We start from the raw sequence: 12,179 nt of genomic DNA, 5'->3' as shown, positions 1-12,179 counted from the left end.
CTCACTCGAGCAGCCCTCCCTGACATCGATAACAACCGGAAACATTCAGGTATCCTTTATAATATCCGAGGATCTGAGTATTTGTGTGGTATACCGTAACACCAGGAGAGTGAAAAGAAAGGCTCGGAGGGACCGATAGGTGGGTGGGGTGGGGCAATACATGTCTCCCTATATCCCCTATAATCTCTCTCTCTTCCTCTCTCGCGTGTGATTGGAAAAGCCCTGAATGTTTCAAATCCAGCATGGGTGCTTGGCTGCCTCTATATGTTTTGTGATCACTTAGTTATATCCATCTGTTTTTCTTGAGAGGTTACCATGACAATTAATATGTTGTCTGTATCGAGTCATTTTCGGAGTCGTGAAAATGTAGATGGTGTGTCTGTGTGTTTGTGAGTGTGTGTGTGTGGGTGTGGGTGAAACTCAGCATCCGCCTCCAAATTGAATTAACTTGCAGCCAATAAAACCAGGTTCCCCCCCTCTCTGCTTCCCTCATTGTCTATCTGTTTCTCAACCTCTCCAATGCGGTCACACACACACACACACACACACACACAGACACATACACACACACACACACACACACACAAACACAAACACACACACACACACCATCTGAAATGTTTCACTTTCTCTTTGTCTCATGACAACCAAATGGTAGAATGGTTCAAGGCAAATTCAATATTAAAAGTATATTTTTATGCAACAAATAGTAACATAATGGGGCTGCAGCTAAAGATTATTTTCTTGATTTATTATTAGGTCTGTAAATTGTTGGAAATAGTTAAAAATTGACGTAGAGCATTGTCAAAGCTCAAGGCGATGTAATAAACTTGTTCAAATAAATTCAGTTTGCGATCACATAAGACAAAGAAAACAAGCAAATCATCCTATTAGATAAGCTGGAACCAGAGACCATTACTTGGAAGATTGACTCAACAATTAGTCTACTAATTGTCTCAGCTCTACATTGAACAGAGAGACGGTGTCCTCTTCAAACACAAGCTAATCAAGCATGTTGGTAATTAATGTCGTGAAAAGGAAGTTATGATTTATGTTTTATATACTATTTTTCTGAATTGATTAATCGGTTACATTTTTCAAGCAAAAATGCCAAACATTCCCCAGGTCCAGAAAAACTTGCTGCTGCATCTTGTGTGACAGTAAATTGAATATTTTTAGGTTTTCGACTGTTGGCCAACAAAACAAGCTATTTGATGACAAATTGTGATGGATATTTTTTATTACCTTTTGACATTTTATAGACAAAACGATTAATCGATTAATTAAAAAAAAAGTTCAAAAACATCTAAATTCAAGTTACTATAGAAAAAATTATATTAAATTAGTTAAAAAACAATATGCAGAGTAATCAAAAATGGAAATGTCATTACCCTACTTACTTTTCTAAATATACTTTACATGACACTAGGCCTAAAAATACACTTAAACTCATACATATTGATACACATCAAGATTACAACAATGACTTTTATGAAGAAACTAAATCACCCTACACTTCAATTTACATTAATAGAGTAATATTTACGACATATATACAAAGGAAATTTTAAATGGGAAAAATGAATTGCTATTAGTTTTTTTAGTTGATTATTGACCATTGAGCTACGTTATGTATATTTCATTTAATTGGTACATTTACTTATTACGTAGCAGTTCTTTGTCTATAATCTGATGTGTCAGCAGGTTCATTATAAACAGAGGGGCATACTACGGTGCCTTCAAGTAGTATTTATAAACTTCGTAAATAGAACATCACATGGATTCAAGTGTTTCTTTTACGTTGTTTAGACGAGTGAACAGAGCCATTTTGGTTTCAAAGTTGCATAAATAAAAACATAAAATAATTAGACATATTTTATAGCTAACATACAAAAAATAGGGAATTATAAACTTAACTGTAATTCTTAAATCGTCAATAAAGGATGAAATCATTCTTAAAACGTTTTATTTCCACACAAGATATGCCACGGAATTATGGTTGACATTAACTGACGTTAAAAATAACAGTACTGTCCTATTACCCGGCTATTTATCACTTTGATTAGCTGGTTCTGGCGGACTATCTTTTTCGAAAAGTTCGATATTTCCGATGTGTTTGAAGGCAGCATCCGTGGTGTGGTCCAGCGGGTTGCGGTTGGTCCAGGTCAGGAGCAACGGCACGTTGGCACGGCGTCACTTCACTTTTGACGCACATCATTCACGCTGACATCAAACTTTTGATTGTTGATTGAAGTGTTGTTCTGTTTCGAAAGAAACACACAGTTAACATTTAAACATGTCTGAAGAGTCGTGGGCAGTTTCTGTCGATGTTCAAGAAGCTACAGCTCCATCCATACAGGTGAGTTTAAAAAGAGACAAACGGCTCAATACAAGTAACACCAAACACGGGCCAACGTGCGCATCGTTCATTAGCACGTAAGCTAATTTGCTACCTAGCAGCACACATTCCGTCATTTGTTCAGCTTATAATGTATTTTCTCTAACCAGGTGGACTTCTCAAAGAAAGTTGACCGACTGCATGGCCCACGAGACATAAGAGGAGACATAAATGGTAACTTAATAAAAATGTTTTATTATTAACATATCGAGGACCTAATTTTACCGCCTAGTTGTGGTGCTTGACTTTTTTTTGGGGGGTGGGGGGGGGGGGTGTTTCCACCTGTGCAGGCAACATTGAGCCGGAGAAGACTGAAGATGGAGGTTTGAGTAGAATCGTGGACATGGCTGAACAGTCCCTGTTGAACAAACTGATCCGCAAGTGTCTGGTGCGGAACAGAAACCAGGTGGAGGTCCTGCAGCAGGACCCCACGTCTCCTCTGTACTCCGTGAAGACCTTTGAGGAGTTGAGGCTGTAAGCGTGGCAGTTAATTTGACTTTAAAGCAGATATACCTGTGTATGTTTTCCCTCCCTCTAACACTTACCTTTGACTTGGGACAATAGAAAACCTGAACTGCTGAAGGGCGTGTACAACATGGGGTTCAACAGACCATCGAGGATCCAGGAGAGCGCTCTGCCCATGATGCTGGCACAGCCGTGAGTTCATTCTTAGTGCTGAAACCAGCTTTCATCCAGAAGTAAAGGGGCAGAACATTATTAATAAGTCTCTCTAAAAACAAAACTCGTTGAACTCTATTAAAAGTCAGAACATAATTTAAAAAAGAAGCAACAATTCCCTTTTTAGTGCCATTTCTAGCACATTCAAATGACTAAAGTGTAAATTCAAAGTACTGTATATATAGTTATCATATCCTTGTACTATAACAATAATAAGAACACATAAAAGCTAATTTAGCATGAAGTTAATGGAGTAGGGCTGTAACTGATTCTTTTTGTTGTCAATTAATACTAATTATTTCCTTGTTTAGTTGTTGGGCTGTAAAATATTACAGAACTGAAAAGAAACTTGTTAAAAAAAAGACCTAGTGCTCGAGGTGACCAGTTTTCGGGATGATGAAAAATTACTTAGAAAACAAGCAATTATCAAAATAGTTTAAATCATTTTCTGCCGATGTTGCAAGCTCTAAAATGGACTGTAACTATTGTCCTTGCATTAGTTATACAAATATATTATCATTTCTATTACATCAGGTTTGTCTGGTTAATCCCCTTTGTAGCTACACTGGTCCAGCAAAAATGGCGATGCTTCGTACTGATGTCTTTGATGAACTTTATTTGCCGCGTTTTCTCTCTCTCTCTCTCTCTCTCTCTCTCTCTCTCTCTCTCTCTCTCTGCACCTCACACACCGTGACAACTATAAACAAACATTTTAACATAAATTGCGAGCTCTCCTTGGAGTCTCTCAGGCAAATGTCCGTTGCCAAACAGGCTAGCACATATTAGCACATTAATAATGACATAAACTACAATCTCAAAAAATGCAACACATGTAAATGCAGGTCAACAACAATACACACAAATGTATGTACAAATGAACACTTTGTACACCGTGTGCACCTCTTGGACCACGTGCAGAATCAATTTAATCTGGGGTCGTTCACTCCTCTCTGCATCTGTGCTCGCAAACGACCCACAATGCCACAGTCATATGCCCACGCCAACTCTGGGTGTGGCCCGTTACTTTACGACATTACATGACGAAATACAATACCTTGAGGCACCACATACGGTACCATATAAACTCAATAGATTCACATGTCTCTTTAACAGTTACACCCTTCTTTATTATAATAATAATATGTGTGTATCTCTCTTCCAGAACTCAGAATCTGATCGCCCAGGCACAGTCTGGCACGGGTAAAACTGCTGCTTTTTCTCTGGCCATGCTCAGCCACGTAAACCCAGAGAATAAGTGGACTCAGGTGAGCACAACATGACATCTGGTGAGCACAACATGACATCTGCAGAGCACAGCCGGTGTCGACGTTCAGTTGTAGACTTTGAAATTCTCTCTACATTTAAAATTCTGTTTGGTTCTTTCAGTGCCTTTGCATCTCGCCAACATACGAGCTCGCTCTGCAAATCGGTCACGTAATCGAGCAGATGGGGGAATTCTGCCCCGATGTGAAACTGGCCTACGGTATCCGGGGAAACAGACGTAAGACTTTGACCATATTTATAATTACGTCTGGTCAAAATGGCGGCAAAAATGGTATTTCATGTCGGCTCTCATAGAGAGCCGACATGTTTCTCATGTTTCGTAGAGAGCCAGAGTCGGTTATGTCACCACATAGATTTCTGCTTTCTGTTCAGTGGAGCGAGGCGTCAAGTTGCAGGAACAGATTGTCATTGGAACACCGGGCACGGTCCTCGACTGGTGCACCAAGTACAAGCTTATCGACTCCAAGAAGATCACTATGTTTGTGCTCGACGAGGCTGACGTGATGATCGCCACGCAGGGTCATCGGGACCAGAGCATACGGATCCACAGGTGGGTTCCTCTCAGAGAAACGTACCAACGATGAGAATAAAAGAGCTTTGTCAAGTCAACGCGAATCCTCTTGACACAATGTTTTTCCTGCTTGTCTTTGTGTCAACACAGACAGCTGACGAAGGACTGCCAGATGCTCCTCTTCTCTGCCACCTTTGAGGACTCTGTGTGGAGGTTTGCAGAGCAGGTGGTTCCCGATCCCAACATCATCCGGCTGAAACGCGAAGAGGAGACCCTGGACACCATCAAGCAGTTCTATGTGATCTGTCGGGAGAAGGAGGACAAGTTCACGTCGCTCTGTAACCTGTACGGGAGCCTCACCGTCGCACAGGCCATGATCTTCTGCCATGTGAGTCAGCTGTTTTAACCCTGCTTAGTACGCACTTAATTATGATGAACGTAAAGATCTGGATTACAACCCAACTCTAGCGCACTAGAGAGAGTCGGATATACAGTGATCATGTAGGCAATTTACAAAAGGATCTTTGCTTTGGTTTTAGCTCTTTATTCTTAAATAGATCTGGCAAACTGAGCTTGCTCCAAATGTTGGAGGATTGGAGCCTTTTTTAAATTTAATGACGTTTAAACGTTTATACACGCATAACGGGTCCAAAGTGTATGCACATCACAGTCTTACTTCCTCTCCTAAGATAAAATGCCATTTGTTAATTGGGTCTAGAATTTTGATAAACTTGACAGATAACATGTGTATTTATCACAAATTAATATTTCCAATTCCAGGAAAAATGTCCCCTGACAGGACGTAGTATGTTTAGCTGATTAGCTTTTTCTTTAGACTCGGAAGATGGCTGCTTGGCTGGCTTCAAACCTGATCGCAGAGGGGCACCAGGTGTCCTTACTGAGCGGGCAACTGACGGTGGAGCAGAGAGCCGCCGTCATCGAACGCTTTCGGAAAGGCAAGGAGAAAGTCCTCGTGACTACAAACGTGTGCTCCAGAGGTGAGGGAGAGCTTGTAAAAATAAAATAATAAATCAATCTTTATGCTCTGAGGTCTCCAGCTCATTAGTGTTTATGTTGATCACAGGTATCGATGTGGAACAAGTGTCTCTTGTGGTGAACTTTGACCTCCCCGTGGACATGGCTGGGAATGCCGACAACGAGACGTACCTCCACCGGATCGGCCGCACGGGACGCTTCGGCAGAAGAGGATTTGCGGTTAATATGGTCGACAGCAAACGCAGCATGGATATCATCAACCAAATTGAGATGCACTTCAGTACGTTTCCTGTTTCTTTCCAGTTTAATCACGTAGAACAGCAAATATAAGGATCCTAACATGACTTTTATCTCTTATCTTTCTCCCACAGACAGGAGCATCACGAAGCTCGACACCAGCAATCTGGAAGAAATGGAGAAGCTGATGAGCTGAAGTGCTACGAGCATGACGTAACACCGGAACAGTTGGACCAGTTACCTCAACTGTTGAGTTCTTTCCAGGGTTTATTGTTTACATTCTATTGTTTACAGAAGAGAGATGCATGCTAATGTTCACTATGCAAACTTATTTCACGGCGGTAAGTTGTGCCGACGTTTTTTTTTTTCATTTGATGTGTCCGACTTTGATTGATCACTGAAGTCACCTTTAAGCCTTTAAGCGGTCTACCAGAGACTATAAACCAACCACTGGCTGTTAAAACAGCATTTAAGAAGGGTGGTGACGACACTACAGTCCACGGTTTGCAGTGTTGCGTTCGATCATCTAAAGTTAATTATTCATGTAGGATTAGAGAGATATAAGAATGTGACTGATCTAAAAAAAAATATATATATATATATATCTATATATATCTATATATATATATATATATCTATATATATATATATCTATATCTATATATATATATATATATATATATATATCCTTGAGTGACATGACGCATTTTCGTAGCGGTAGCTTAGTTTCCTTAGTTTGATGTTGAACTGTGAAGCCAGAGCTGTTGCTCTTTTTGTGTGGACAAAGAATAAATAACTACTGTTGCATATTAAACTTGTTCCGTTTCTTGCAGTTGAAATGCTTTCTTTGCACGACAGCTTTAGCAATACAGAGAAAAGACATTGTATCAAGCAAGACCATTATATTGGTGAAAAGAATGAATGTTGCTCAGAATCTTTTATTAAACATATAATGAAAACATTTTTCTTCAGGTAGTATACAATATATTCAGGTGATTGAGGCGTCATGTCGTGGTACTTTTACGCTTCATTAAGAACACAGCTTTCATCCATCCAGAAATTATTTTGTGGCTCCATTCAGTATGAAAACATGTAAAAGGAGTTCTTTCTCAGAACACATTGAGGGTTGGTTGCTGATGATCATTTTCACTCAGAAAAGCAACAGGTGTTGCTAATAACAAGGACGGCATTGTTCGTTCTTAATTTGAATAATTACACCTGTGCTTTTCCTTCTGCGGCATGTCAAAATATCTTCTGTTGGTTTATCTCAACTTGTGACTCAACACATACAAGTCTGTAAAATCAACAACCAGTCACAGGATTAAGTATTTATGTTTTGTGTTTATACAGCAGGGCAGTAGTTGTACTCTGAAAGTAAATATATTGGCTGTACTGTGCCTCTGCATCCGAATTAAAGCATATTTGGCAAATGAGAACAATCAGAAAAGAAAAGATGTGAATAAATGCAACAACCCATTTTGTTGCTGTATTTGTCAGCATTTCGTATCGCGTATGCTTTGATGTTAAATACCAGATAAACAAATGAATCCAATTTTCTTTAAATCAATAACTGACAGATCATTCGTTAATTTACTAATCACCTACTGTCTTGACTGGAATAGAACATACTTGTCATTTTAAACGTCCTCATAGGTCAACTGGTTATATATACGTTTTAGTGAGTATTCTGAGAAATCGTGCAGTAAAACAAGTTTCCAGTAAAGATGCATTAGTGAATCGAATTGTTCTGAATTTTCTGTCATCAAAAGCTCCAAAAAATACTTAAATATTCTCTCCAGACATGTTTTAAGACAAAATTATTAATAGTCTACAAATAGTGAGTCTAAGAATAATAATTTTAGTCCAATATGGAACAAAAGAAGTTAAATTACCTAAATTAGTTTTAAAAAATTCACATTTACAGCATATCTACTACTTATGAAGCCCCAAACGTCCTGAAAGATATATTTATCTTTTGCATATAAAATCAATAAAAAAACAAATGGGCTCTGCTGCTTCTCCCTCATTTAATTTTTTTGTTTATATCTTAAACGTTGAACTGCTGGACACAAAGTTGCGTCTACTTCATCAAACTCTGCAACACACGGAGGGGGATTTTAAATACCACTACAAAGCCCGAGCTGCAAAACTTTAAAAAAAAAAAACATTTAAGCTCACTGGTACTCCCCGAACCCTTCATTATGTGAGATGCACAACAGCGATCTGTTCAAGATGCCACACTGGGCCAAGCTCATGTCCATGTCTGTGAAGGTCCTGCGTGGCACATCCATGGTCTCGATGGAAGCCCCTCCGTACTCTGCTTCATACCTGAGCTCTGCACTGGCTCTCACCGTCAGCAGAGTGTCTGTGGGTTCAAAGTGCTGCTGAAACCTCCTACCACATGGTGCTCGGATAGCCAGGAGCAAACTGCCAGCTTCTTTGGCCCTTATAGGTCCTGGATCAGGGGGCTTTGGCCCAGCCCTCTTGTCCACCTCGGAGCTGCTGGTCTGGGGGGTCACATCCTTCACTTTGGGGAGATCTGGCTCCTCGTGTCTGGGCCTCTGCTGCAGGACAGCATCACCAGACAGGCTGAGCTTGGACATGTTTTTGTGCAGACTCGCATCTGACTGCCTTCTACCTATAGACGGAAGAACCTTGTACTTGTTCAAGGACTGCGGTGGAGCTGCGGGGGCGTGTTGCGACATCTGCAGAACCCCATCCTGGCTCAGCTGACTGGCCGGCCACATTATGGGTTGTGACTGGGAGCGTAGGTTTCTGTCCGGCCTGCTGTGCACGGGAACATCTGGAGACACAACCTGTGGTCCCGGTGTGCGTCTGTCAGCGTCACCGGAACACGAAGAGTCGTTAACAGCCGGTCTGCTTCGCCCTTTGGAGGACTTTGGCCTGGTTGAATGCATTGATAACGTCGGGAGAGCTCAGAATAGTCTGTTTTTCAGTCCTTCACAATAAGAGTCGAAGACAACCATACCCGTTGATGTTTAGAAGCCGCTTCACTACGTGGAAGAATAGGGTGCGTCCTCCCGTTGAAGCTAAATTACAAGTTAAAACGCTGAAAAATGCCGTTTGTCGCTTTTTCCATCCAGTTCCTACCGGAAGTGCCTCTCTTTAAGCGTCAGCGAGGTTGCTATGACAGTCTGGTTGCCTTGATGACGACTTGCAGTGTTAGTCGAGGAGACCCCCCCCCCCCCCCCCTGGTGGTGGAAGTACGCAACTGCAGCTAAAAATACTACACAAAATGTATTCATTGATTTTATTTTGTGTCATTAATCTAAATCTGTGTAGGAATAGGTAACTAAAGTTATCAAACAATGTATTAAACAATATTTTCCACTGAAATCTAGTAGAAACTGGTACCACACACATTTACTTCAGTACAGTACTTGAGTAAATGTACTTGTATACAATGCACGTTGATATGCTTTAAATCTGTGGTTGGTGTTGAAAGTACTACACACAGCGCTACTTCTCCCACTATTAAGTCTATTTGGACTTCTGTTATTTATAACAGTTGGTTCACAAGAGAAAAGAAAGTCAGAAGTTGACGTTGATAACCATGCGCACCGGATTATAAAAACATGACACCATCAGAGTTAACTTATGTACTTATTTACTTTAGACTACAGGTAACAAAATGAATCGATAATTATCAAATCAAACATTCACAATCGTCAACCAAGTGAACATGTTTTCATAATGCTACACTGTTTATACATTATATTTGAATTAATGATACTATATGTATATATTACAGTACATTCTTGAGAAACAATACACCAACCACTTCAAATAAATAACAGCAGTGTATTTTGTGATTTATACATTAATAAACTGCATTTAGATCACACACAGCGGGGTTAGCAACTCTGAGTGCAAGGCTAAAAACTTTGTTTCATTGTATATTTTTCCCTCTCAGTAAAACTGTCTCAGTATTTGGTTTGGCCATTTAACTGTGTTTTTGAATAAAGTATCCACTTCTGTCTCTTACTATTTGGGTATGTTTTGCTTTTTAATGTCTCAGTTAAATTCGTTGACACGTTTAGACTTTCCTGTCACCGAAGAAGTGATTTAGAAACTGCTTCTCTCCCGTTAAGGCTGCAGTTTGCCATTGGTCTATTAAATGAAAGACAACAGAAATGAATGCAATATCTGGTATCATACAATATCATATTCATGATCTATTGAATATATCTGTCAGTATTTCAATGGAATTTGGTATGAGACCTAATGGCCCTATTATTACATTATGTCAAACATGCATTTCTCTAATGCATAAAATCATGATTGGTATCGGTTCTAAATAAAGCAGCAAATAACAATTATTTTGATTATCAACTATCATTATCAATTTGCTATTAATGGAATCTGTCAAAAAACAGAAAATAGCAAGAAGGGCAGCACATTTTTATATTATTTCAGAACATGAAAACATACAATATTTGGTGTTTTTTTTACTTCAGTGATTAACTGATTGTCAAAATAGTTGCAAATGCTTTTTTTTTTTTTTTTTAGCAATTTTTGGAATAAATAATTAAAACAAACAGCTCTTAGCAGTGAGCTAAGACTTGGGCCCCACTGTTCCCTTCATCTACTTAACTTTAAATAGAATACATCTACAAGCAAAAGTTGAGTTTAAAAGAGGCCCATTATAAAAAATTGCAGATAAACATGCAACATTTAAATTGGCAGTAGTTTTACATATTATTTAAAAAATGTAGAATATACAGATTAGCATCAGTGAACGTATGCTTAGTTAATAACACTGCAGATGAGGAACAACCCTTAAGTTGCTAAAAACAAACAGCAGCTATATTGACAGCCCATGTAATGTATGAAGTGTCAAATAATATAAATTGTTTGCTCTCTATGGTAAGTCCATTAAGTTGTGTTGAGTGTAAATTTGCTCTGTGATCTGGTACACCTCAGAGATAAGAGGCAGAGCTTCCCCCAGCTTGGCCACGACCTGCTCCGGGGGGCCTACGTTCATCACTTCAAAGAAAGCAGGGCGCCCCGGGAGCATGCAGAACGCCATGCCTGCAGCTTTGCGGACCACCCACGGGTGGTGCTGGGAGAGAGACTCGTTGTAAGACTCTGAACACATGACGGAAGTCTTGCTGTCCTCGCTGCTGGTGCGGAGGCGGTCCAGGAAGATATCCAGCCACCTCAGTGCACGGTGGAGCCTCAGTAAGGTGCGGCAGCCGGACTCTGGGTGGCCGCCTCTCTTGGTCAGGTCCACTAGTTCGTTCTCCAGCTCGTACTTCACCATTGACTGGACGGTGACATACTGAGACCCGTTCTCACCATTCAAGTGAGCCACCAGGATGTGGATCTTGTTGACAGCATCCTTGGAGATGAAGCCAAAAACACTCCCCAAGCTGTTCAGCAATCTAGTAACAAAATTAACAAAACAGTTTGCTACCACCTGACACTTTCTAGACCGTTTCAGCTGAGTATAGTATGTACAATACACCTACTTTATGAGTTTACGCCACCCAGCGACGTAGTGTTCAAGATAGACTTCTTTGTTCTCCGACAAACACAACTTGAAAGTATCGAGCACCTCCTGTAAGCAGAATTTCTGGTCTTCTTCAGTACCAGCCATGGTTTTCTATACGGAAGTGCTACCGACAAAAGCCAACAGGCAACAAATAGATGCGCAAATGTGACTAACGGCTACCAACCAACTGGAGGTCGTAATAAATGTAAGTATTGACGTGTAAGTTAAGAGACCGAAGACATTACCTGCAAGAAAAATTTCGAAAAAAAAGGAAATTCAAGCGGTACTCTTCATGTCAGTGGAACGACAGGTCATTCCTGCTCTGCTCCGCCTCTACTACGCAGACTCGAGCCGGAAAAACACCGGAAATGTACAACTTTGCCTTAAAAATAAAAGCGCTGGCTTCGCTTTCGGGCGGAGCATAGTCTCTACCGTGAGATAAATTAAAGACAAGGGAACCACACACTCTGTGGCCTGCCGTGACATTGGCAGAAAAAACAGGGAAGAAGAGAAAAACTAACTGTGAAATGTGGAATGGTTGTGCCCTGAGCATGTCAAAT

General features: G+C 40.2%; 3 protein-coding genes across 4 annotated transcripts; 1 reads left to right on the top strand and 2 right to left on the bottom strand.

The window, feature by feature from the left end:
* Positions 1-2,159: 2,159 nt before the first annotated feature.
* ddx19a (DEAD-box helicase 19a) lies at positions 2,160-6,677 on the top strand. Its single transcript, XM_031845170.1, has 11 exons — positions 2,160-2,359; positions 2,509-2,572; positions 2,689-2,872; positions 2,963-3,055; positions 4,239-4,341; positions 4,463-4,577; positions 4,733-4,910; positions 5,022-5,259; positions 5,707-5,869; positions 5,956-6,147; positions 6,239-6,677. Exons 1-11 carry the CDS (start codon positions 2,297-2,299, stop codon positions 6,298-6,300), a joined length of 1,455 nt encoding a protein of 484 aa, XP_031701030.1. The 5' UTR covers positions 2,160-2,296; the 3' UTR covers positions 6,301-6,677.
* Positions 6,678-7,037: 360 nt separating this feature from the next.
* Positions 7,038-10,565, bottom strand: ubxn10 (UBX domain protein 10). The gene has a single exon (XM_031844354.1). It carries the CDS (start codon positions 9,020-9,022, stop codon positions 8,279-8,281), a length of 744 nt encoding a protein of 247 aa, XP_031700214.1. The 5' UTR covers positions 9,023-10,565; the 3' UTR covers positions 7,038-8,278.
* Positions 10,566-10,593: 28 nt separating this feature from the next.
* Positions 10,594-11,946, bottom strand: cptp (ceramide-1-phosphate transfer protein). 2 transcript variants are annotated; one of them, XM_031845210.1, is made up of 3 exons: positions 11,865-11,946; positions 11,597-11,743; positions 10,594-11,509 (listed from the first exon to the last, which is right to left on the bottom strand). In XM_031845210.1, exons 2-3 carry the CDS (start codon positions 11,722-11,724, stop codon positions 10,987-10,989), a joined length of 651 nt encoding a protein of 216 aa, XP_031701070.1. In that variant the 5' UTR covers positions 11,725-11,743; positions 11,865-11,946; the 3' UTR covers positions 10,594-10,986. The 2 variants fall into 2 exon arrangements, with proteins under 2 accessions (XP_031701070.1, XP_031701071.1); XM_031845211.1 differs by having other exon boundaries at positions 11,597-11,730; positions 11,865-11,939.
* Between the last annotated feature and the right edge of the window lie 233 nt (positions 11,947-12,179).

This window comes from Anarrhichthys ocellatus, unplaced genomic scaffold (assembly GCF_004355925.1).
Source record: "Anarrhichthys ocellatus isolate YVR2014 unplaced genomic scaffold, GSC_Weel_1.0 scaffold5, whole genome shotgun sequence".
Classification (NCBI taxonomy): Eukaryota; Metazoa; Chordata; class Actinopteri; order Perciformes; family Anarhichadidae; genus Anarrhichthys; species Anarrhichthys ocellatus.
The sequence above is the reverse complement of the archived record's forward strand: the minus strand, read 5'-3'. Positions and strand labels throughout refer to the sequence as shown.

Bases quoted from the DNA above. Each gene is read 5' to 3' on its own strand.
- ddx19a (XM_031845170.1), top strand. From the start codon at position 2,297: ATGTCTGAAGAGTCGTGGGCAGTTTCTGTCGATGTTCAAGAAGCTACA. The intron at 2,573-2,688 runs GTAACTTAATAA...CCACCTGTGCAG, and splicing joins CATAAGAGGAGACATAAATG to GCAACATTGAGCCGGAGAAG. The intron at 5,260-5,706 runs GTGAGTCAGCTG...CTTTTTCTTTAG, and splicing joins AGGCCATGATCTTCTGCCAT to ACTCGGAAGATGGCTGCTTG.
- ubxn10 (XM_031844354.1), bottom strand. From the start codon at position 9,022: ATGCATTCAACCAGGCCAAAGTCCTCCAAAGGGCGAAGCAGACCGGCT.
- cptp (XM_031845210.1), bottom strand. From the start codon at position 11,724: ATGGCTGGTACTGAAGAAGACCAGAAATTCTGCTTACAGGAGGTGCTC. The intron at 11,510-11,596 runs GTAGGTGTATTG...TTTTGTTACTAG, and splicing joins GGGTGGCGTAAACTCATAAA to ATTGCTGAACAGCTTGGGGA.